At 37.7% G+C, this 26,990-nt stretch overlaps 1 protein-coding gene across 5 annotated transcripts; it reads left to right on the forward strand.

The window, feature by feature from the left end:
- The first annotated feature begins 1,666 nt into the window (after positions 1-1,666).
- LOC110101641 (protein tas-like) lies at positions 1,667-26,990 on the forward strand. 5 transcript variants are annotated; one of them, XM_020829624.2, is made up of 13 exons: positions 1,667-2,015; positions 2,112-2,211; positions 2,307-2,415; positions 6,549-6,637; positions 9,316-9,372; positions 9,537-9,645; positions 9,735-9,836; positions 9,928-9,992; positions 15,532-15,576; positions 24,347-24,450; positions 24,533-24,597; positions 26,149-26,203; positions 26,586-26,990. In XM_020829624.2, exons 1-13 carry the CDS (start codon positions 1,958-1,960, stop codon positions 26,744-26,746), a joined length of 1,119 nt encoding a protein of 372 aa, XP_020685283.1. In that variant the 5' UTR covers positions 1,667-1,957; the 3' UTR covers positions 26,747-26,990. The 5 variants fall into 5 exon arrangements, with proteins under 5 accessions (XP_020685283.1, XP_028553435.1, XP_028553433.1 ...); XM_028697602.1 differs by having other exon boundaries at positions 26,622-26,990; XM_028697600.1 differs by having other exon boundaries at positions 2,328-2,415.

Consider the following 26,990-nt stretch of genomic DNA (forward strand, 5'->3'; position numbering starts at 1 on the left):
AGGAAGTCCAAGAGAATCAATAGTGTTTGTCAATCATCAAAACAAAAGTCATGAAAATAGATTTGCAACACTGGCTATTAAGGCATTTTTCGGTATCGATGTATCGTTGTGTCGTTATATCCGTTGGCTCAATAAGAGTCGTCACTCTGTGCCCGTCGGCCGCCCGTCGGCATAAACTCCTTATGACTCCCAATCGTTGTATCTATGATCAATAGAGGATAACACCAAACCCTTTTTAAAGGAAAGCCCGTCGGCCCACCATCCTGTACATGTCAAGTCAATCTCCAACTAACGGTTCAACCAGTCTTCACTTGTCTTTCAGTAACAATAACAATAATTCAATCATATATTTACATTCATATGCATATCAATAAGGTATTGCAATCAATAAATACAATTTAGCTCAATGCAGAAAACCCCTTAAAATATCGTATAATAGACAGACGTCGTTGCAAAAATGCACAGTTGCCGAAAATTATCGAATTATCAGAAATCGAATAAAACAACGTTTCAAAGCTTTACTTGTACTGAAGCAATAATTTCCAACATCCTGATAATTTTTTATTCGATAAAAATCGCACAGAACTCAAAATACCCGGTAGAAACTTTACAGAAAATACTCAAATTGTGTAGAAATATCATATCAGAAACATATCAAAAGTTGTGCGGTAAAACTTTCGTCAATACAAATTTATGCGCATTTTTCGGTAACGGAAACACAAATCTGAGCACAGAAATATCAAAACTCAAAATCTTCGAAATCAGAAATAGGATTCAGATTCCTTACTTCGAGACAAACAAATCTTTCAATTGCGTCGTCGGTCGAAAAGCGCTCTGCGGCCTCCAAAATCAAGCTTTCCCTTCTCTTTCTATCTCCTGCTTTTTCTCTCTCCTCAAAATATTTCCAAAATATCTCAAATCCGATACTTATCAAGCAGGATCGTCCAGGACGATTCCCAGATCGTCCCAGGATGAACTCCTCTGGACACGGATTGTACAGACGAAAATTAATTCCAATTTGTTTCGTCCCTGGACGATGCTCTCTGTTCGGTTCGTCCCGACCCTTACAGGATCGTCCAGACGAAATTGACAGATTATTCACAATTTTCTTCAGTTCGTCCGGACTAACAACACTAAAAAAAATCAGCTTCAGAGGGGTTTTACACTTATGATATAACGTGTTAAGCACATATGCGATAAAATATGAGTGCTATGATTATAAAATGATTATCGCAATGCATAAAATAAAAAAAAACTAAAATATAAATAAATAAATAAATATCATACACACATTATTAGGCGTACTAATGAATACAGTGGAAGAGCTGGAATTTTTTTTTTTAAACATGGAACAAATTAATTTTTTCGGATGTTCCCTCAAATTTTCATATGGATTTAGAACCAACATTAATGATTTTAAAAAAATATATATTATACGAATTTATTTATTACAGAAAAAGTTATTTCAATTCATATAATATTTGTCTTGAAATAAATTCTAAAACTTTTAATGTATCATTTTTAAATTTAATTATAATATCTTAACTTAATTTTTTTGTCATATAAAAATATTAAAATGATTAATTATTTATGCTTCTACTTTAATAGAAAATAAATATTAATAATATAATAAACAGGCCTAAAAATTTGTTAGGGCGTCGTGCCCCCTGGTTCCCTTTCTCTCCGCCCTGAATGAATGAAAATCTAATTTATCAAAGTTTTCTCGCATGGTTCACCACTTCACCTCTTGCTCTCATAGTCTTACTGACCCATCCTTCCATCCCTACAAGCTCTACAGGAAACGACAATGCGCCATCGCTGACCTTATCAGAGCTCCTTCCCACCCTACACATGATATCAACATTGAACTTCACAGGCTTACAGCCCTTGTTGGTTCAATCTTCTTCACGCCACTTTAAGCTTTCGCCTCTTTCTACTGTAGAAGCTTACCGGAGCCATGGCTCCTCCCCTCTTTAACCTTGCTCCCGGTCTACAAGTGTCCAGGCTTTGTTTGGGTTATCTCTCTCTCTCTGTCTCTCTCAGTCACACGCACGCATTCTTTACCTCTTCGACGTCGAGATTAACCGAATTCGCTGTGCATTGGCCTGCAGGTACCATGACTTTTGGAGAACAGAACTCACTTCCACAGTCTTACCGCCTTCTCGACGAGGCTTTGGAAGCCGGTATCAACTTCTTTGACAGCGCTGAGATGTAATAATCGAGGATTGACTAGTCCTAGATTGTTCATCAGTGTTCCGTTTTGTTTTGTGACGCATTTTTTTTTTGGTTTTGTTTTGCTGATTAAGGTATCCGGTGCCTCAGCGCAGAGAAACACAAGGACGGAGCGAGGAGTACCTGGGCCTTTGGGTGAGGCAGCGGAGGGTTCCGCGAAATCGCGTAGTCTTGGCCACTAAGGTGCGTAATATTTCCTTTTCCGGATGGGTCTAACTTGCTCTGTTGGGAGAAATCTCTCTGTAACATCGATTTTCCTTGCTGTGAGTCGAGAAATCGATTTATATGCGTAAAATTGAGAAGTTTTATGCGAGCGTGTAACAGTTATTTTCCCCCGTCAATTTCTTTCTTAGATAATGCTACCATCTTTGTGCTAAATTTTATGAGATGTCTAACTGGAGAAATCCATCTCACTTTGGGCATCTTCTGCTTGTGCTAAATTTTTGAAAGCTACAAAAATTTCTTTTTTGGGGCATGTCCATCTAGCTGTTTTGGGAGAAATCTACTTGAAACATCATCATCCTTGCAATGGTTCGACAAATATTTTAATGCGTGTAAAAACAAGGAATTTTAAGACAGTGTAACATTTAGACGCCTCATCAATCAATTTCTCCATCCATGCTACCATCTTTGTGCAAATGTTCATGAAATGTCAAAAGGGAGATTTGCTTGACAGTATTTAATTTGCAAGTCTTGAAATTATTAGTTATGATATGCTATTAGAAAATTCATCTGATCAAGCACGAATTTTGGCCAATTTTTATTTGTCAAAGAACCATAATATTTGAATAATAAAATTCTAATATTGATTATGTGATCATCTAAATTTTGTTTTTAGCAAATTTACAGTTGAAACAGTCCCAAATACCAATAACATCTTGATCGAGTCCAACAACAACAACAACAACAACACTAACAACAACAACAACACCAACTATGTGAGGTCGGCTACATGTATCCCTTTTCTCCATTGTCTTATTATGATTCAAATTCTCATTTCAATCTAATAAGAAAATGTTATTTCTAATACTTTCTAACCAAGTCTTTTTTGTCTATCTCTATATTTCTTAACATCGATTAGATCTAAAACTTCTACTCTCTTTACCGGGTTATCGGAAGGCCGATGTTTTATGTGACCAAGCAGTCTAAGGAGGCTCTCTAATCTTATTTGCGACTGGAATTACTCCAACCTTTTTATGTATATACTCATTTCACTATCTCTAAATTTAAAGCCACTCATCCACCCAAGCATTCTCATCTTTGCAACACTTAATGCTGTTGTCGGGTCCCAAATTTTGGATGAAAAATGTGGAGGGTTGTGTTAGGCAGTCGATAGATGACGTAAAACTTGTTGAACAATCATGCTATGAATATTGATCGAGTCCAAATGGGCATAAATCAAGCAATCAAAGGCATAATTGGAAACTTCTTGAAGCCATTTGGAGAGTCAGACATTATCCGAATTTTGCATGTTTATGATAAAAACAAGTACCTCGACAGGAAGAATTAAAAAAGTCCAAGATTACTCACCAAAATATTAAATGGTCAAGGAGGCCTTTCTAGATTGTGCGACGTAGCATCTAGGGTTCCCCTCTAGAAATTTATAAATAAGCATTGATTCTGCACATTAAGGGGAGGTTTTTTAGCATAGTGGAGTTTGAGATTTGTTGAGAATTTTAAAGCTCCACCCACAACTGTCTGCTTATGCTAATTTGATGTTGACGTTGACCTTGGCATGTTTGTCGTCCACTATCATTGATGCTCACTATTACTTGTCTACCATTGATTGATGCTAAAATCCGCTGCTACCCATTTATTATTGCTCGCTATCTATTAACATCAACTTCCATCATAGCCCGCTCGCCATAAGTTGACGTTGATTTCTATTATCTTTTACTATGTAACAGCTAACTCCACCACCTTCCAATACATCACCACCATCATAAGAGGCAATCCCAAGAATTCAAGTCTTGTAATCTAGCCCTCTCTTGTTGTGGAGGAGGCTTAATTTTTGTAATCTTTAAGCTATGGGTGCAATTGATTCGACTAGGGCATACCTTGTGGTATTTTCTATTAAGAATTTTCAGCATAAAAAATCTTATCTTCTCTCAATGGGTCATTTATCTGTGTGTGGGAGATTTTGATGTTAGTTGACCTTATCAAATTCTATTCTTAGCTGTAAATATTCCAAAACATAATATTTTGGTGTTGTATGGAAACAACTTCCCATCATTTGTTGTTAGATTGATCATTAACATCACCTCGAATGGAGAACAAGCATAACACTCACAATAACAGAGCCTTTACAAATAATTTTGAGCTGTTTTGGAGGAATTTGGATTGAATTTCGACAATTTTTTTTAATGATGTGCATAGTTCACTGATGGTTGAGATTAAAGGGTATTTACTCAATTCACATGCCAAGCGGAGATCCATGCTGACATTTTGGGAGTGAATGCGCCTTTGATTTCTCCAAAATTTTATGTCCCGAATTTTTATTGACCTAGAGTATTTTCCGTCATAAATTTAGCTGATTAAAAATATTGTGCAACTGATATGCCCCCAAAAATTCATTTGATCAAGATATATTTTTACACAATTTTTCTTATCTCAAAGCCTCAATGTATTTTGACCCAAGCTTTTGAATTTGATTACTAGATTTTATGAGTTCGATTTTCAGCTAGCTTATAACTGTAAAGATATATTTTGGCTAGAAGGCCCCAATGATATTGAAACGACTTGATCGGAGCCCTGATGGGCTGACATCACACACTTATAAGCATAATTGGAAACTTTGTCAAGCCATTTGGATGGTCAAACATTCTTCAAATATTGTGTGCTTGTAGTCAAAATGAGTGCCTCAATGAAAAAAAAAAAAACTAAAGCATCCAAGATCATTCTATTTTTATCTTTTTAAGGCACTTTAATGTCCAAAAACCTCAATTGATAATGGTTGATTATTTGATTGAGTGTCTAGGATCTCAACATAAATGACTGGAATACCCATCTTGAAATTTATACATAAATATTTTTTACATATTAAGAGGATTTTTGATATAGAAAAATATAGATAATTTTATATCCTAATCCACCACCCCCTTCATTGACGGTTGACTCCAATTTCTTTGTCACAAGTCCACTATTGATTGACGTTGACATCCAGCGTCACATGTTTACCTATGCCAATATCCACCTTTGTTCATCCATCGTTGCCTATTAATATCATTAATATATCATCATTCGTCGATGTTATCTATTTTTCATCTACCGCCAACGTCCTTTGTCACTCATCGTCTGTTATTGTTATCTATCCCCTGTGGTATGTCGGCATCATTCACCCCCCCATCGTGCATCAACATTGTCAGTTCTCGTCCCCCATCAACGATGTTTGATGGACATTTGCATGCTATTGTATGTCGACATCAGCCACTCACTATCACCCGTCAGCTTTTTTTGTCTACCATAAAAATACCAATGCTCACCTTTACCCATTTGTTGTGACTTGTTCGTTGATTGCTATTGACCAATGCTGAGGTCTATCTTTGCGAGGTTGTCACTGCTTGTTGTCAATTGATGCCAATTGATATTATGTCCCCCGTTGCATGTTGGTTGTTGCTCCCCATAGTGTGCTTGCTCTCAGTTGATTATGAAGTCCATCATCTTTCATCATCTACACTTCAACTACATCACCTTCCAATATAATCTATTTCCATCGCATTAGACAACCCCAATTATTTAGGCCTTGTAATCCTGCCTCCTTCAGCTATGGAGAAGCTTTGTGAATCTTTTCGATATTTAACCTAAGTAGCAAAACTCTTTTCAATTGGGCTAGGCTCAATATTTTTCATTTTCAAGATTTTCCACATAAAAATCCTCTTTTTCTTGTGTCTTGCTAGTCATTCATTTGTGTGGACATTATTTTTATGAAACATTGAGATGATAAATTTTCCTTTAATCGTCGTGAAAATTCCAGCAAGCAACAAATTCAAAAACATATTTTAACTTATCATCTTAAAATTTCATAAATGTTATCCTTACCATTCTTTATATTTGATATCAACCATCCTTTTTACTGATTTTAACTCGCCTTGCTCTCCCAATTCCATGTCTTATATCCACAATTAAATTTTGTTCTCTTTTTAGAAACTTGCAACATGGCCAAATATCACAGTTGAATCCTGGGCATTAGTCTGTTTCGTGCATAACTGCATATTCGAGGTTTCCTCTATTAGCTGGGCAGTTATGAGCTCACCTAGTAGCCTGCTTCTGCTGTTTCTTTTTTCTGGTTTGAGGATGCTAATCTTGCCCATCTTCAGGTTGCCGGGCCTTCTGGTCAGATGACTTGGATTCGAGGGGGGCCCAAGTCTCTGGATGCTGGCAACATCTTAGCAGCCATTGACAGCAGGTTTCTTTTTAGCTATAAGTTGTCTATGATGCTTGTTTTTATCTCAAGCACCTTTTTGGGCCAAGGAATTTTCTTAATTTATGATCATTGTTTATTAATTGTAGCATTTCACAAGCCAATTTGTATTTATTGCAAGCAAGTGCTCATACACTTGTCGCAAATCATCAATTTGGTAGGAAATCCATCACTTCTGCTTGCTTGGTTTCGTAGGCGTACGGCTTGTGACTGTAAAGGTGTGATACGCCCTAGGGTTTCTCAAATTCGATTTTGCCCTAATTCCCCTCAAATGAAGAGAATAATTCTTCTCAAAAAGCACAATTCCACGTAGAAGTAGATGAGAGGAACAAAACAAGATCAAAAGCAATGAATTCCCATTTTAAAATCACAAGAGTTGTGCACTTTGATGATTTTCGGATTAGGGCACAAACCTTCCAAAAAGATGAGGAAAAACTCTCAAAAAGGGCACAATCACAATAAAGAGAAGGGAATCCATATAGTATTGAAAGAGAAGCAAGTTCAACACAAAAGAAATATACTAAGAAATTTGTTTCCGCAATGAAATTATAACATTAATGACTCACTAAGTTAGGATTTTTAGTTTTTGTAGTTATGGACTTGCTTCTAGCATGCGGTTACACGTTAGATTAATAGAGCGATCCGAAATAATGGCAAGAAGATAGTAAACAAATATGTGATTAACAATAATCCACCACTTAATAATTAGAACTTTCACCTTAGAGTTTCCCTCTCGATCATTCTTTGGAAGTAGGTTTAGCGGAGTACAAAAGTTAGCAAACCTAGTGATGCCACTGCAGATAGAGGATGCCAGAGGTTCTGATCAATGGAGAGTTGGTCGGAGTTGGAGAGACGGGTGGTCGTCCTGCGATCTTCCACGATCCTGTAGGTTGTTGCTCTTCGATGACGTCCGCCAAAGTATAGAGAATACGCTCCACGTATTCTTCGACGGTGCCTTCGGACCCAAATATGGGATCGAAGAACGGTGATTGAATGATGTCGAATTCCTCTTGAGAATCGTAAATGAATATGTGATCAACTTCCGGATTTGCCATGCATTCTTGCCGGGCGATTAGAGAGCACCAATGGAGAGAAGAGGGAGAGGAGGTGGCGGGTGGGTGAGGTGTTGCGGTGGAGGTGGAAGCCGCCAAGTGAGAGGATCAACCAAGGGGAAGAGAGGGGAGGTGGAGGGCTCGGTGGGAGGAGTTGGTGAAGGGGGCGGCTAGAGCTAATTAGGATTTGGTGTAAGATTTATAAATCTGAAATTAATTTCAGATTAAGTAGAATTGGCTGGATGAATTTGAATTTAAAATTCAAATTCTAATTGAGGGAATTAACTTAGATGAGAGGGAATTGTGGGAGGTAATTAGGGAGGTTTAATGAGGGGGGCTATTAATGAAATTGGAGAGAGAGCTCATGGAGAGAGGCCGGCCATAGAGAGAGAGGGGAGATGGGAATTATGGCTAATTAAGTGGGGCCCACACACTAATCAAATGTTTAAAGAAAATATGAATTAAAATTTAGATTTTATAAAAAAGGAAGTTTCCTAATTTAAATGCAAGTAATTGGCAATCGTTTGAATTTTAAATTTGAATTGAAATTCAATTATGAAGATTGCCTAAAATCTTGGACTTATTTTAGGGAAGTTATCAATGCCTCGTGGGAAATTTGAATTTCAAAATTTTGATCCCAAGAGGAGGACGGCTGGTAGAGAGGTGGGGAGGGGAAATGGGTGGAGGGAGGCCGGCAGCTGGGGGGGGGGGGGAGGTGGGTGTTGGCCGGCAGTTGGGGGGTAGATGGGCGGTGGCCGGCGGCTTGGGCGGCCCAAGGAGGCCGGCGGCAAGGGGGATTTTGTGGAGGGGAAAATTAGGGCCGGGAAAAATAAGAGAAAGACTTGGAAAAATCAAGGAAGCTACGCACCTCAAGTGTCTCATCCCCAAGGACTCACAGAGAGATGTTGGGAATCTCGGAACTCACAAAGAGATCATTCTCCTCTCATGAACTCACTAAGAGATCAAACAAGTAGAATAAAATTTCATTAACAATTCATCATTATAAAATAATACAAAGACTAGGCCTTCATATATAGGCCTCCAAAATACAAAAATGTAAAAGACACAAATGCCCTTGGCCACAACATGACACAAATCCCTCATAGGGGGTACAAATGAAAAACTGAAATATAAATAAAAGAAATGCACTAAAACACATAAATAAAAACTATGAATCATAGCTGTCGATCTACGATCCTGCCGATGTCTAAATGTACGGTGGATGTTCTCATCAGACTTACACTTAAGTTTTTATGTTATGCTGATTGATAAGTACCAGTATTGTGGATGCCTGATAAGGCAACATTGTAAAGCTTTGATAATTGGATGGTTGAATCTGGTTTGAGATTAGTTGGTAGGTGGAAAAAAGGATAAAAAAGTTCAATGCTAAAATTTCTTGGGATTTTGCTCTCTTAAATGTGAGTGTTGAGAAGTCTAGATTGTTTAGAGCATTTTACGAGTTATGGCATGGATAAAGCTTTTAGTTTTTTACATTTCTTTGATTAGGGGACAAATTCCACTGAATAGTTTGATTTTATTTATTCCTTTTCCCCTGAAAGAGATATTGCATGATTCATTAATACCTCTAATGATTATTTGTACTTGATTCAGCTTGTCGAGGATGCAGACTGACTACATTGATCTCTATCAGATACATTGGCCTGACCGGTATGCACGCTTGTATATATCAGTAAATCTTTAATGCTGCAATATCTGATTTAGGTCAACCTTATGCTGATTAGTGTATATCCTATTCCTTGATTTTTCTACATTTCAACGCATGTTTTTCAAAGTTTTCATCTTCTAAGTTCAATTTTCTTCTGTATTAATAGTTATGTTCCCATGTTTGGTGAAACGGAATATAGTCCAAACTATCAGTACAACTCTGTTCCGATAGAGGAACAGTTTGATGCACTTGGTGAAGCTATTTCTGCAGGTAAGGTATGCTCTTAGATTTATTTTTGCACTGATATAGCTTGTTTTTGGATGCATTATCAGACTATATGATAACATATCAATCAATTTTGTAGATAAGATACATAGGTTTAAGTAATGAAACTGCATATGGGGTGATGAAGTTCCTTCAAATTGCTAAAGATGCTAACTTGAACCATAAGATAGTGTCCTTACAGGTCAGAAACTCATTTCTTTTTTAGTTGGTCAATAAAACATATTTCTATCCCTTATTAGCTTTTAAAGGTAATTTATGAGTTACTATCACAGAACTCCTACAACTTACTCTGTCGAAATTTTGACTCAGGATTAGCTGAATGCTGCCATCATGAAAGGTGACCTTTTTTTTCATCTTCCTATCTCTAATTGTGTACAATTTATTTGCTGCTTTAATCCGTCTTGCTTTATTTGTGTCATACAACTTCAAGAATTCTTATAGACTGGAAGCTATGCTTTTCTGCTTTCATTGGCAAACCAAAAAAGCATTTTTTTTTCCTTCTGATTTTGTTGGCAGTTGATATTTTTTATATTTCGACTTATAGTTTTTAGCCTCGTACTCTTCTTCAAGTAAGGTTCTTCTAAGAATCCGTAACTTGATCCATTCTCTTCTCTATCTGGCTTGTTTAGAAAGGCTAAGATCTTTAATGTGAATTTTTTATTATGTTTAATTTGTTATATATTTTTAAGAAAATTAGTAAAATATTTTATCATTTTCTTTTCTTACTTGTTACATATTCCCTGCCTCTGATAAAAAAATTGCACCTATAAATAATCTCATGAAAGATTCTTACAACTTTTATGTTGTGGAATTAGAATCCTTTAAAATAAAATATTGATTTTGCTGGCTCCAAAAATTTGTGATTGGCTCTCCTGAGAATGGAACTTCTTGGTCAATTTTCTGTAAACTGATTAGATTATATAATACACCATCTAGAGATTTAACCCTCACTTTACGAGGACTTGACATGGATTCCCATGCGTGCAGGCCCCCATTATTAATTACTGCTTTTGATGATGAGAGAGAATTTTCAATTATGGTTAGTCAATGGGAGATAAGTGCTTAGCGAATAAGAGCAATGTTGAGATTAAGATAGAGCAAATCTACCACATTTAGCTTAATGCAGATGATGAGAGGAATGACGAAGGAACTAGCCATGATCACATTGGTTCTATCATCCTGGATTTCATAGACTCTTGCTTATTTAGAGGATGCTGTCAACCCAATTTGATCAAGGATCTTGTTTGTTGCCATTAGTTGCTTCTTCCGATGATGAGAGGAATGATGACGAAACTAGCCATGATCACATGTTTTTATCATCCCAGATTTTCATAGACTCTTGCTTAGTTAAAAGATGCAGTCAACCTAATTTGATCGAGGATCTTGTTTGTTGCCATGAGCTGCTTCATTGGATGGGACTTTGTGGACCCAGGGTGCATGCTTTTTGATGGGATCTTAAACCCAAAACTTTAAGTCGACTTTAGATAATAAAGAGTTTTATATGCTATCAAGTGCATCGTATGATTCACAACTCAAAGATATGGAGCCATTGAGGAACATACGGGCTATGATCATGATTATAATATAATGACACCATTTTATGATGAACTATCCGGTTATGACTTTTAGTGGTGCAATTTGGCGGTAAAGTCATCTAATTAGTGGGTATTTGTCATGTTATTACGATGAAAGATTATTTGAGAGTGAACAAAGTGACACATTTGATATGATACTGACACTTTTGTGAGCTAATATAATATCAAAGTTATCACCCTAGATAAATGATTGTGGATTGATGGATTATTGGTTTTATCTTTGGACAATAGATTTCACTTGAATATTTTTATAAATAATTTTTTTTTTTTTTATGAATTTTCCTATTTTAACATAAGTTAGGCCCATAATTATTTATTTTGGAGTTTGGGGGCACTTTAAAAATAGGACCCCTTTCTATTGAGATTCGCCTAGTCTCCACCTCCCTGTCTCTAGCCGGCCGCCCCCTTATTCCCCACCCCGAAACCTCCCAGCCGCCTATTCCCACCATCCCGCGCCCACCTAGTCCCGACCACCCCTCCCCACCGCCTAGCTCCACTGTCCAGACCATCTTTCCTCACTAAACCGCCAATTCCTTCCCCCCATAACCCTTGAATTTTGAATTTCAAAATTCAAATCCATCATTCATCACTTTCCTAAAATAATCCTACCAATTAGGAAATCATATTTATTTGAATTCAATTCAATATTTGAATTCAAATAATTCCCTCCCTAATCAAGTTCAAATTAGGAAACATCCCTACCATTAATCAAAATCTGAAATTAATTTCAGATTTGATTTCAATCAACATTTAATCCTCATGGCCCACATACAACGAACCTAGACACCTTGTTCCTCCCTCATGTGGCCGGCCTTTTTATTGGGCCTCTCTCTCTTCCAATTTAATCCCAAATCCCCACTATATCAGCCCCTAATCTTCTCCTAATTGCCGCCCCTAGTCCTTAATGGATTAATTTGAATTTTCAAATTAATTCCCCCCAAATCCACTTAAAGCTGAATTTAATTTCAGATTTCTAAATTTCCTGTATTGCTCACCCAATTAATGCCCATCAAAAGTGCCGCCCCTATCTAGTCCATTCAGCGGAGAATTCCCAAACTCCTCTTGCAGCCACTAAATTCCTGCACAAGAGTTCCACGTTCCAGCTGTCCTAGATATCCAATTTTCTGGTCTGCCTCTTCACAGCTTGCTACCAAGAAGAACCAACCCAATTTCCTCACTGTTCTGCGACCTGAAGTCACCCCGATTGCTGTCCCGAAACCCTCCAAGGGCTGTTACAGGTTTTTTTGCCATTACAACTGCTGTCCAGTGAATTGGAGAGATCACCATTGCTGTCCATTGTCCACTAATATCAAAATCAGCAAGCATAATTGTCCAGGATGACGTCATAGCTGCTGTCCAGCAATTCTGCAGGCTTCCTTGCACCACACCCTCACCCGGGAGACCCCAACCACTGTCCAGAATTCCATACTTATCCCAGACTGCTGTCCAAATTTCGTAGATTACAGAGGTGGCTGATTTGAGGTCATCCATCGCTGGTTACTGCTTGAAAATGGTGAACTCTTTCCCTAATCCTTATTTCCATAGTTACTCTATTTTGTGGTTTAATTGATTCATAAGAAATCTTGTTAATTGTTCTCCGCTTAATCCTAGAGTAGGGAGAGGATTTCATCAGAGGGACTAATCTTATTGTTAGCATTGGGATTTAATGTTTATTTACAATTCTATTTTTTTTTTTTTTTACTTTAGTCATGTTTGGATCCAAAAGTCATTTAAGTTCGTTCCGTTCTGTTTTGAGTATTGTCACTGAAATTGTCAGCAACAATGCAACATTCTAACATCGGCACATCGCCCTATGTAGTGGGCATTGAGAGGAATACTAGGCTGGTGCATTATGTCAAGAAAGGTCTGTATGAATGGTGAAAATACCATGGCTTGATCTTCTACTCCATCACACCAAAAAAGGTACGCATAGGTCTTTGTACATGTACAAAATTCTTACAATGAAGTTTCCTTGCAATGTCATTGGAGTGTGCACAAGATTTTATTTAGGATGCTACAAATGCCTTCTATCCGCTTATGCGAGTGTCGCGGATTCAGTGACTTGTAGGCGCATTAGATTTCAAATGTTGTATATAGGAGAGATATTGTTTAGTTCACTTTGACTCCTTTATGTTATCACTTACCACTGTTCGTATTAGGAAAGCATATTTATTTGAATTCAAATAATTCCCTCCCTAATCAAGTTCAAATTAGGAAACATCCCTACCATTAATCAAAATCAACATTTAATCCTCATGGCCCACATACAACGAACCTAGACACCTTGTTCCTCCCTCATGTGGCCGGCCTCTTTATTGGGCCTCTCTCTCTTCCAATTTAATCCCAAATCCCCACTAAATCAGTCCCCAATCTTCTCCTAATTGCCGCCCCTAGTCCTTAATGTATTAATTTGAATTTTCAAATTAATTCCCCCCAAATCCACTTAAAGCTGAATTTAATTTCAGATTTCTAAATGTCCTGTATTGCTCACCCAATTAATGCCCATCAAAAGTGCCGACCCTAGCTAGTCCATTCAGTGGAGAATTCCCAAACTCCTCTTGCAGCCACTAAATTCCTGCACAAGAGTTCCACGTTCCAACTGTCCTAGATGTCCAATTTGCTGGTCTGCCCCTTCACAGCTTGCTACCAAGAAGAACCAACCCAGTTTCCTCGCTGTTCTGCGACCTGAAGTCACCCCGATTGCTGTCCCGAAACCCTCCAAGGGCTGTTACAGGTTTTTTCTGCCATTACAACTGCTGTCCAGTGAATTGGAGAGATCACCATTGCTGTCCACTATCCACTAATATCAAAATCAGCAAGCATAATTGTCCGGGATGACGTCGTAGCTGCTGTCCAGCAATTCTGCAGGCTTCCTTGCACCACACCCTCACCCGAGAGGCCTCAACCACTGTCCAAAATTCCATACTTATCCTAGACTGCTGTCCAAATCTCGTAGATTACAGAGGTGGCTGATTTGAGGTCATCCACCGCTGGTTACTGCTTGAAATTGTGGTGAACTCTTTCCGTAATCCTTATTTCCATAGTTACTCTATTTTGTGGTTTAATTGATTCATAAGAAATCTTGTTAATTGTTCTCCGCTTAATCCTAGAGTTTAATGAGTTGAGTGAGAGGATTTCATCAGAGGGACTAATCTTATTGTTAGCATTGGGATTTAATGTTTATTTTCAATTCTATTTTTTTTACTTTAGTCATGTTTGGATCCAAAAGTCATTTAAGTTCGTTCCGTTCTGTTTTGAGTATTGTCACTGAAATTGTCAGCAACAATGCAACATTCTAACATCACACCCTATGTAGTGGGCATTGAGGGAATACTAGGCTGGTGCATTATGTCAAGAAAGGTGTGTATGAATGGTGAAAATACCATGGCTTGATCTTCTACTCCCATCACACCAAGAAAGGTACGCATAGGTCTTTGTACATGTTCAAAATTCTTCCAATGAAGTTTCCTTGCAATGTCATTGGAGTGTGCACAAGATTTCATTTAGGGGTCTACAAATGCCTTCTGTCCGCTTATGCGAGTGTCGCGGATCCAGTGACGTGTAGGCGCATTAGATTTCAGTTGTTGTATATAGGAGAGATATTGTTTAGTTCATTTTGACTCCTTTATGTTATCACTTAGCACTTTTCGTAGAGGATGTTTGCTCAATAGGCACTAGGAGATTGTGCTCTTACTTGTGAGTGAGTTACATCATTTTCTACGAATCTCCTATTGCTGCCTGTAGGCTAGTTGTGTGCACTACCAATTCCCTACTCTTACTTACAGATGAATTGTAGTGTTTTTATAAGTTTGTTAATATTACGCATAAGCAAATTGCTTTCAAAACAAATCATTTGTTGTTGCTTGTAAGTGAGTTGCATTAAGTGGAAGTCCTCTAATGTTGCCTGTAAGTGAGCCTCTATGCACATTAAGAGTCCTTATTTATGCTCATAAACAAGTCATGTTTATTAGAAGCCTTTTGTTAATGCCTGTAGGTGAGCTGCTGTTTACATTACATGTTCATTATAAATATGACTAAGCTCTTTTGTTTATTCCATTACAAATTCACTTAGTTCTTTGATTTTACAAATCACATTTAATTTCATTAAGATTTTAGAATATTAATTTAGGTCCGATTCCTTGCTTGTGCTCAATATTTTTCGATCAGAGCATCGAGTTGTGCTTCAATGTTCTCATTTTTTGTTCTCGATGGTCATTTAAGTTTTCTTTTCATTGCATTGTTAAATTAGTAGATTATTCTTAAAGGTTCCTTTTGTCATAGGAAAATTCGGTATTCCTGGTGTCTCTTCACCACGAAGGGAGGTTGGTAAGTCACTTTCCTTTTAATCTTTTCTATTGGATCAAAGATACGACGACGTGAGATCTTCGTATCAAATTTTTCCTGGCCGGATCAAAGATATAATAGTGTGAGGTCTTAAAATTAAGTATTCCTGATCGGATCAAAGATACAACAACTCAGGTCTTCAAATTAAGTACATGTTGCTTATAATTAATTTTATTTAATTTGAAAATAAAATATTCCTTGAAAATCAGGTAGTCTCACGGCGTCCCCCCATTGCGAATGGAGGTTGGGATGACACTTGCCATTGGTTCTTTCCGATCGGATCAAATATACGACGACGCGAAGTCTTCAAATCAAATTCTTCCCGACCAGATTAAAATACAACATTGCGAGGTCTTTAAATCAAATTCTTCTCCCAGTCAGATCAATGATACAACGGCGGGGTATTCATTACTTGTCATTTGATCAAGTAATTAAAAAAATATACATTTTAGTTTTAGCGCCGCTGACAGTGAAGGATTGATCGAATCAAAGGAGCAGGGGAGGAAGCGGATCGGGTCTCTGGTGCTTTGGGTCGGAGTTCGATTGGGGCAGCGTGAGAGTAGACATTGGCTGCTGTGTTGGAAAGGACTAGGGAGTTTGGCTGAATGGAGAGCAGAGGGGATTCGATTGGAAGCCGGTTGCTGTGGTGAGGCGAGGGAGTTTGATGTGGAGGAGCAGTGCAGCTTGCTATACGTGAACTAAGAAAAGAGCGGAGGGAAGACGGAAGAGGGCTGGGCGTATAGTGGAGAGATGGAGAGGCAGAGAGGAGAAGTGAAGTTCGGCTACAGGTGGAGGTGGGTTTGTGAGGAGTGGTGGTGGATCGGTAAATTGATTTTTCCGTTGATATGGGAAGTTCTCATTTTTTTGGTAAATTGAAAATGAACTGTCTATAGTTTAAGAATTCTTGGCAACAAGTTTCTCCATATTCCTTGCTAGTTCACCGTGAACACAAGCCAGGTCTTCAGTCAAACTCATCGTGCGCCTTCAAGAACTCCTCCAACATATCCTTCTTTTGTCTTTTAAAATTTTGAACCTAAACAAACTCAGAGTTACATTTGTCTAGGAAAAAAAATAAATAATGCAATTTGTAGACATGAACTTTGTCATCATTAAAACGATGCACAAAAAAAGAAAAAAAAAAAAAACTTTTAACATCATAACATTTACCATTCTCCTCTCCATCAAAAAGGAACATGGGTGAGAACTTTTGGTTTTGCAGGCTCATGCAACTAAATGCCCGTATTATTATTAGTCTTAGATTTAAAAGTCATCATCAGATCTCCATGGCTTTCTTCATCAACATAAACACTCATTTTTGAGGAAGAATGGCTAGGGACTGATAGATTTCTCATCTTCTTTTGGGCTAGAAAGAACTTTCCCTTCCATTTATAGGTCGAACACCGCCTTGCCCTTCCTTTACAATCCCATTGCTATATGGTAGCTCAACTTGAAGAACTAATGATCATTCCTTTTTCTTCCTTAGATGGTGATCATTATGTCTCTTTGAATTAGAAGAGAGACCTTTCTTTAATAAACACTCCTCATTTACAAAGTGATGAATCCTAAATAGAGGCTTCCTCAATGATTTTATATTCTTGGTTGTCTTGAGCAAGCCATCATATCATTCTCATATCTGTTTAAAGTAGTCAGTTGATGTAAGAGTCTCCTTCACTTTGGAATATTGTAGTCATTTCAAACAAAGAAAAAATACTTGTCTAATTCTTGGGTGCTACGTTGATGGAAAACATAGCTTTTACTTTTTTACTTTAGTAAGGTACTTTGCTCCTGGTGGCATACTTAAAGCTTTCACAATTCTTGAAGCATCAGAGCTAGCCTTAAAAAAATCGGCCTTAAAAGAAAGTTGCCAACTCAACAATAATGTAGGTTAGCCTTGAAAGGGGATTGCACAAGAGAAACATTAAAAAAGGTAACAGATTTCTATTAGCTCAAATGCTACTAGAGAAAACCACTCCCATCATAAACATTTCAATTTCAAATATTAGAAAATACCAGGAAGGAGGCTTGCCAACCTTATTTGATTTTGTTTGGCAAACGAATACATTGCTTGGCAAGTGGTACCGCCATCAAAGATAAACTATCTTCTTGGCTAACATTGCTTAAATATCTCTAACTTGAGTCAGAACACACTCGTCTCCCCATTAATAAAAAGAAAAAGAAATAGTTAAGCTAGATGATGGGGACATCGGAGCTTGGAAAGTCTATTAGAGGCGTGGCCACCGACCTACGGCCACGATCGCGCCGATGTATTTTTAAGATTGTCATATATATTTGTCTTTTATTTATTTATGTTTGTATTTTCTTTAGTTGTTTTCCTTTTTACCCTTTGCTTAAGGGCGGTCATGTGTAAGCCCAAAGGGCATCGTCGTCTTTTATTTTTTAGTCCTTTGTATGAGGCTATATATAGCCATTATGTTCTCTTTTCATGGGTAATGAATGAATGAATGATAAAATTTTTTTCGTGTTTTGAGTTCTTGTGAGAGGTTGAGAAAGATTGGAGAGATATCCCTTGAAGGGATTGGTATCACCCATCAGCCTTGAAGAGTCTGGACTCGCGGCTAGTTCGTCGTATCACATCTTCCTTCTTCTCCACCCTAACCCGCCGGCCCATATCACCGCTAGCCCACTTACCCAAGCCCCACCCCACCACCGGCCTTTTCCCAACCAAACCCCAAGCCAAAGCCCATCCCCCCCTTGGGGTATCTCTCCATTAATGCTTGCAATTACCTCTTTCCTAATTGGGTTTTAAAAATATTTTAGGTAACTCAATTATTTTACAAATTCAAATTTATTTGAATTTGAAAAGTTACTTAAAATACCAATCCTAATTTAGAAAGTTACCAAATTTCAGCTCTTTGAATTTTTAAATTAATTGAGAATTAATTAGGGCCTTCCTAATTTAATAATACAATTAAAGAAGGCTTGAGTTTATTTCCCCAAACCCCTCTCTTTTTCTCCATGCCGCCGGCCCCCTCCTTGGGTCCCCACCTCCTAATTACTTTCCAACTTCAAGCTATTCCTCTTTGGGAAGAAATCAAATCCACTTTCCTTCCCTCTTAGCCGCCCCCACCCTTTCCTAAATACACCCAAATCCTTTCCAAACTAAATGGATTAATTAGGGAAACAATTGCTTGATTTCCCTCCACCTATTTTCTTCTAAAATCTGAACCTAAGTCTTGCTCCACACCCTCACCCTTGGCCGGCAACAACTCTCCCTCTTTCCCTCTTGAATTTGCAAGACAAACCCCTCCCTCTCAACAGGAGTCTTCAAGGGAAGCCACGACGAACGTCTTCAAACATTTCAACTCCTCGGAACCAATGAATGGCCGATCTTGATCTTGATTTCAGATTCATTTATAACGAGCAAGGAGTCGTTGACATTCTCCGGTCAACCTTCGATTTCAACCCGAAAACTGACAACTCCGTCGAAGAATACGTGGACCGCATCATCTTCACACTTTCCGAAGCCCTCGAAGAACAACTTGCCAACGTTCAGTGGTAAATTGTTTCCGGACCTTGACAAGGGTGAACTTCTTCCCCTATTCGCTTATTTTCCTAATCCACTAACCTTGTAGGTGGTGATTTAAAAGCAAGATTTCGTGCTTCGCTCTCTGTCTCCGCTTAGTAAACGTAGGATTTGAGTTTACTTTCTTTGTTGCTTATCTCAATGTTAGATTGAAGATTTTATTGAATAGCTACTTGATTTGCATCTTGTTGGATTTCTAACTTAATTTGGTGGTTCATGTTTCTAGCTTGCGATTTGACCTAAGCGTAGTTACCCCTCATTCGTTTTCTATCGTTGTTTTGTGGCTAATAGTTTTAATTATTATTTGCTCTTATCTAAGAGAAATGTCTTTGAAATTCACAACCCACAACACAAATTTTCTATGTGTGAGGAAAGAAGAAAAGAGAAGAGAATGACCAAGAGTCAATAAAATCTTGGAGAAATGGTGGAGGAAGGAAGAAGAATAGCACAATTCCTTAAAAGAGACCCTTTCCTAACAAACCCTGTTGGTGGTCACCTGACATCGAATTCCAATTGTTTGTTGGCAAAAACCAGCTACACAACAATCGTTATCAAACTTGGTACTAGTTGGTTTCTAGCTATAACCACAAGTAATTGACAACCAAAACTTTCAATATCTACTTGTAGACAACAACAAGCATGACTACTGCTAGTGGGTTTCCCCCCATAAGATGCAGCCCCATAATTGTCTCCAACAAATGTTCATGCGATCACATGCAAAACTGCGAGAGTCAACACCAAAATTTGTTGTTTCAGTCTTTGCACCAACAAAAATGAGCTCAAATCATGCAAGAATTAGCTCAAGACTATCACCTTCAAGGCCCATGGAGTGTGAACTATGCCTGAGGCCTGGCCTATCCAAACTTGGGTGATTTGCACATGAATCAACCAACTTGCTTATCAAGCCCATGGAAAATGGGCCAAATGGATCGAGCTTAAAATTGGACCTACTCAATAGGACTTACGAAAAAATGGAAGACCGCTTATAATTAAACATCAAAACAAGCTTCATAGAAGCAAGAACAAGTCAAAGGATACTTTTCAGGTATCAAATGTAGAAGTTTTGCATCCATGGGGTCAACTTATGAATCTCAATCCACAAGTCAAAGAGGATATCCACGTTGATATTATAGAAGTGATTGTGGACTAATAAGATTAAGGCTAAATTCTTGGACCATAATTATTGAAAACTTATGACATGATCCATCTTGTAGATATAATTTTGGATTGTTTACAAGGAACTTATAGTATAAGGGCAATTAATACGTTCATATAAAAAATATATTAGTTTATCTTTAACGTTCATACAATGGTGTCATGGTTCTTGCTTTTATAATCACTTTTTGACTGGGGTAGGATGAGGCGATAGTACTTAATCACATCCATGGAATCACTTCAAGATGTGTGAAAGCCCCTTTAAATCCAAATAATGAAATGATGATCTTAAATATCAAGCAATATATTTGCGTTTAGCTCAAATCACACTTGATACTAATCTTTAAGCTATCCAATGCCTAATTTTGATATTTGGCAACACATATCAAAACGTGAAGGATCCATCCATCTGTTCACCACCTCAGGGGCAATGATCCAACATCGATCTTAGAGATGATGTGTCTCTTCTTAACTCTTTGATCCGTCAGAGAGCTAAAATAACTTTCATTATGGTTTTTCTGCCCGACACAAATCTTACATGTGAATTATTTTCTCTTGGCATCCATCATCTCAAAAATAGACTGCCATTCAACTTAACACCTGTAAATTGTTTCCTTTTGGGGAAAAATAAAATAACTTCAAACCTTATAAACTATTTCAATTTTCTTGAGTCACTTGATATAGACTAGGCAGTGCCTTTGTTTTCTAAACTGTCAATCACGCTTTACTAACATAAGGATTGGAGTTTCTTCCTGAAAAACATTCGTTGGGGCAGACTAAATTTTTTGTTTGGTTGTAGGTCTAAAGGTTTTGGTTTGAGAAGATCTAAAACGGAATATATTGATGTAAAACTTGCATGCAAAGATGAGTTACTTAATGAAATTTGCACGCTTAACATTTCAAAAACAATATTAAATAAAACTTATGCCGATTTAAATGCTAAGATAAAACAATAAGGCGATAAAACAAGCTTAGGCTAATCACATGCATAGGAGTTAAGGTAGTAAAATAATCAATTAATCTAACATTGCGTTCGTAGTTGGTTTTCAACGATAATCCCTAAACTAACAATGAGATTAGTCACTAAGAGATATCCCTCACTTAACTCTCTAATATACTAGACTTTAGCGGAGAGAATTAACACGGTCCTAGTGAATCAAAGTAAAACCACAACCGAAGACGACTAAGGTAAATGATTTAGAGGATTAGCTCACCGTCGTCAAGGCTTAGCAACCATCCATGTTTATTGGAGTTCGGACTTCGGGACAGCAGGTAGGGGATTCCCGGAGGGTTTAACATCAGTTCTTCTTACTAGAATTCCTGGGACAGCAATCTGTCAATATCCAGAAATTCTGGACAACAAGCGGGGCCGTTCCAACAACCTGGACATCAAACTACCTTGCTGAAAAGTGTAGGACAGCAGCCCTCGAGGTGGACAGAACCTTGGGCAGCACTTGTGGGGAGACTAGGGATGCTGAACAGCTGGCAGTGACCTTCACGTGGTGCAGGACAATAGGTTGTCCTCTCTGAAATTCTGGGACAGCACTCAGTAATACCAAAGAATAGAAGAAACCAAGAGGGAGAAACTGTGAGGGTCAGCTGCTAGCGTTGAGATGGAATTAGGGATTGATTGGAAGGTTTAAGGGAGGGAATTAGTGTGAGTTAATTAGTTTGTGGAGAGAGCTAGAGAGAGTGAAGGCTGGCCATAGGGAAAGGAGGGGAAAGCGTTTAGGTTCGATGTATGTGGGCCCTTGATTTCAATTATTGATTGAAATCAAATCTGAGATTTAATTTCAGATTTGATTAAATTAGGGAGGCTTCCTAATTGGGTTGTATCATTAGGGAAAGTATTTGAATTCAAGTATTTAATTGAATTCAATAAAGGAAACTTTCCTAAATTGATAGGAGTTATTTTAGGAAAGTAATCAAAAGAAATTTGATTTTTTTTTTGAATTTCAAAATTCATGATATAGAATTGATTTCAAATAAAGATACTTTCCAAATATAGCTATGTCGATTTAGGAAGTTATTTGAAATTCAAATTTGAATTTCAAATTGATGAGTTATCTTCCTAAATCACTTGGGTGAGTTTTGGTAAGTGGTAATGATGATGGAAATCATCATGAATGGTGGGAGGGACCTAGGTGGCCGGCGGCAAGGAGGTGGAGGGGCGGCGGGTAATGGGGAATCACGTGGAGGTGTTGAGGCCATCGATTTGGAGAGAAAGGGAGGGGATTGCCGGTGGTATAGGGGAAGAGGGAAGAGGAAGATGAAGACTAAAATAAAGAACCAAGAACCCACAAAGAGATCGTAGAACCGCGAACCTTGGACTCTTCCAAAGGTTGACGGGTATTGCGATTGCCCACACCTTGAGTCTTCCTTCTTCTCTCAAACACTCAACATTGAGGGAGATAAAGAGAATTCTGAATTTTTACTAATCAATCATCATCCTACAATACAAGAGAGTTAGCCTATAAATAGGCCTAATGAAAAGAAAAATAGCAAAGACTAAAATGCCCTTCGGGCTACAACACCACATGACCACTCCTAAGGGTAAAATAGGAAAAACAGTAATTTAAGATAAATTAGTACATAAGACATAAAAATAAAATAAAATAAAAGAAAATAAGCTCTAGATCGTAGCCGTTGATCTTCCGATGTCCTCATCATATATGGAGTGTAATTTTGGTAGTAATAGACCTAGTGAGGGGATTGTGACTTTGGGCAATCAAGTTATTAATAAGAGTACACGTTTTAGATATCTTGGATCTATTGTTCAGAGTGATGGTGAAATAGATGTGGATATTATTAGCATAATTCAAGCTGGATGGTTGAATTGGAGGAATGCATCGGGCTTGTTGTGTGATAGAAAAGTACCCTCAAACTCAAGGGAAAATTCTATAAGATGGTGGTGAGACCTGCAATGCTTTATGGTGCCGAATGTTGGCCATTAAAAGAGAAGCATAACACTATGTTGAGTGTGGCAGAGATGAGGATGCTCAGGTGGATGAGTGGCTTCACCCTTAGAGATAGGATATTAAATGAGCATATACGTGAAAAGGTTGGAGTAGCTCCAATAGAAGTAAGATTAGAGAGAGTCGCCTTAGATGATTTGGTCACATAAAACGGGCCTTCCGATGACCCGGTTAGGAGAGTAGATGTATTAGATTTGACTTATGTTAAGAAAGATAGAGACAGACCTAAAAAGACTTGATTAGAAAATATTTGGAATGACCTTTCCTTATTAGATTTAAACAAGAATTGACTTTTAATAGAACACAATGGAGAAAAAAGATTCATGTAGTTGACCCACGTCATGGGATAAAGGCTTGATGTTGTTGTTGTTGTTGTTGTTGCTGTTGTGTGCAAGAAGAGATTGTTCTGTATGAATGATATGCCCTAAAAGTCCTCTACCTTTTGGTTATTTCTGGTATGGAGCAGATGTGAAAGTTTTTTATTCATTTTGTGTGCATTAACATTTCGGATGTCTGATAAATTCCAATCAACCGTCACCATTGTTCTTCTTTTGACTTTCGAATGGCTTGACATTCCCATTATTTCATCGTTGACACACTTATTTAAGGCTTTATTCTTTTATTCAATTAGTTCATGGGTAGAATATATAAGCTCTTTTAGCTTAATTGTTGTAAGAAAAATTATTTAAGCATTTTTTTCACGAAAGGATGTAGGATTATCTGAAGGTAAATGTCCCATGAAAGCCAGATGCTTTATGCCTAGGTTAATTCAAAAATAGAGAAGTTAGTAGCTGTATCTTAGTACTAAATAGCATTATTAAGTTTTGTGGAAACAACTGAAACTGAGAACATGTTGTAGAGTTTGAAGTTTTCGTTTGTATTGCTTACCATACATAATGAAGAAAATCATCTTTTAACTCTACTGGATGATGATGTGGGCTGACTGAGAATCATTTCTTAGACAGTTTGAGTCATATTGCCGGTGTTTACTTATGGTGTCAATTGTTTATAATCACATATTTTGTGATAATGCATGTCTGTTAACATTACAATCTCTTGTTCATTGAAAACTCTTCAGGATTAGCTTGTTGGCCTACAGTCCAATGGCTATGGGAATACTCTCAGGAAAATATTTTTCTACTGATGCTGGCCCAAATGATGCAAGATTCAATATATACAAAGGTTTTGAGCCAACAATGATACATTCAATTCAACTATATTATGTGCTTGAATGTGTTAATTTTGCCTTTTTTTTCTTTGGCAGGAAAGTATTCTGAAGGTGAATCGAGATACAATCTTTCAAACCCTATTATGAAAGCTGCTGTTCTAGTATGCATCGTTTTCTTTGCTAGTTTTACTTAATAACTTAAAAAAAATATCTGATAGTGTGTTAGAAAGGAAAACCTACTCATATGGAAGTACTTGAATAAAAGTTTTTGAAGATAAGAGGCATATATTTCAACACAATGACAACAACATCAAATCTTTATCGCATTACGTGGGGTCAGCTACTTGAATCCTTTTTCTCCATTATGTCATGTTAAGAGTCAAATTCTCATTGAAATCTAATAAAAAATGTCATTTCTAATATTTTCTAACCAAGCCTTTTTAGGTCTACCTCTAACTTTCTTAACATAAGTCAAATCTAATACATCTACTCTCCTTACCGGGCCAACGGAAGGCCATCGTTTTATGTGACCAAACCATCTACGACAACTCTCTCTAATCTTATTTGTCACCGGAGCTACTCCAACTTTTTAACATATATGCTCGTTTCGTATCCTATATCTAAGATTAAAGTCACTCATCCACCTGAGCATCCTTATCTCTACAACACTTAACTAAGATGATCAGTTTCATTTCTTCGTATAAGTACGCCCCAATTCATAACTGTCGATGGCGCAAAATAGCGCGCGCCATGGCGCACAGCGCTCAAAATAGCATGCCGCGCCGTGCGCTATGTGCCATGGCTCCAAAGGGACCTTTGCGCCATGGTGCGCCATTCGCCGCTAACAGGTATGCGCTCCATACTCCCAAGACTCGGGGAATCATATGAGTTGGCGAATTAATAAGAGCATTGCTTGATGCATGATTATTAGCTAGTGGGACAGGTGCGGGATGATTGACAGTATTCTTTAACATCAGTTGCATCATCATGGTCATTCGTGCCATTGCATTGGTCACCTTGGCATTGAGTTGGGAGATTTTCTTGTCTTTTGCCTTCATTTGTTGCTGCATTTGTTTTTTTTTTGTTAGATGAATAACGGCTCCTCTTCTTCTCCTCATTTTTGTTGGTCATCTTTTGAGGAGGAACTTGAATACTCTTTTTGATCATACTATTCTTGTCCTCTAAGAGGGGCATTAGATCCAACCTCATGGTGCTATTGAGGGGGGCTCATTGTTACGTCCCACCCTGTAGATTGATTTGACTTCCATGGTTTCTTCTTTGTTTTCTTCTTGCATTTGGATTTTCAAACGGCATCTCCATTGGACTTCTAGTTTATTTTATGGGATCAAGAGCTTCTCATTCGGGGGAATGAGATTGAAATTGACCTTTTCTGTGAGTGTGGAATTGGTTGTCAACGGGATCTCTTGGAGGATGCTCCAATGTGTTGACTATCATGGATATTAATGAGAGGGACCTTTGTTGGAACCTATTATTGTCGACCTTTATCATAGGTGGATCTTTACGAGTACGCACTTGATATCATGAATTTTTTTCTTCAATAATTTTTTTTTTCTATGGGTTTTGACCTCGATATCTTCTTGCCCTTCTGTGGGGTTCTTTCGGTGGCAAATTCTTGGGCTCGTGGTTCTGCTTACCCATTCTTCTTCATTAGTTGAATTGATGACTGACAACTACTATAATTTTATTTGTAGGAATACATCGGTATTGCCAAAAAGTATGGCATTTCTCCTGCATGTCTTGCAATTGGTATGTCATCTGAAACTTCACTTGTATGTATTTAAATATATATACACCTCTGGTTTTAATGTGTTCACTATATGTCTTAAGCTCTCGAGCGGTTCAGAATATATCCGTTGCATGCGCTATTCAAACTCGTAAACTATAACATGAAATCAAAACTTGATCAACAATCATTTAATAATATAGTTTCTGTCTCTTTGTTAAACCAAGTTCTGTGACCAAACTGACTATAGTATAATCCAATCATGTGCAGATTGAAATTCTTTAACCATTTGTCCATAATATAATGACAAACTATATTTTGGTGAACATGGCATCGCAAATGATACCACTTTTCTTTATATTTATATATAGAAGTTCTAACCAGCAGTTGCAATGCAATATTCAGCTTTTGTGCTGGGTCATCCTCTTATTGGCAGTGTAGTGTTCGGTGCAACCAAAACTTCACAACTAAAGGAGGTTCTAGAAGCTTCGAAAATCCATCTTTCGGTAGAAATAGTTGATGAGATTAACAAAGTACACGCCACATATCCAAATCCTTGTCCTTGATAGGAAAATTGCAATGTTCTTTTATAGTAGATGTTTTTTTGTCCAACCAAAACTCAATTGGTGGGCTAAAACTGGCTCTCTAAGCTGGGTTCAATGACAAGTAAACAATCTCCATGCCCATGCCACAGTACATAGGTGAATTTTTTTCTTACTGTAGAGTTTGTTCTTTTCTGGTTGATTTTTTTGTATTTTTACATGCATCAAGGGTTCAGAGATCTTATAAAACTCATTTTTTCTGCCGTAA

Source organism: Dendrobium catenatum, unplaced genomic scaffold (assembly GCF_001605985.2).
Source record: "Dendrobium catenatum unplaced genomic scaffold, ASM160598v2 fragScaff_scaffold_976, whole genome shotgun sequence".
Classification (NCBI taxonomy): Eukaryota; Viridiplantae; Streptophyta; class Magnoliopsida; order Asparagales; family Orchidaceae; genus Dendrobium; species Dendrobium catenatum.

Excerpts from the sequence above, each read along its gene's own strand:
- LOC110101641 (XM_020829624.2), top strand. The coding sequence starts at position 1,958 with ATGGCTCCTCCCCTCTTTAACCTTGCTCCCGGTCTACAAGTGTCCAGG. Across the intron at positions 9,373-9,536 it reads CAGATACATTGGCCTGACCG|TTATGTTCCCATGTTTGGTG; the intron begins GTATGCACGCTT and ends CTGTATTAATAG. Across the intron at positions 9,993-15,531 it reads GAATGCTGCCATCATGAAAG|GAAAATTCGGTATTCCTGGT; the intron begins GTGACCTTTTTT and ends CTTTTGTCATAG.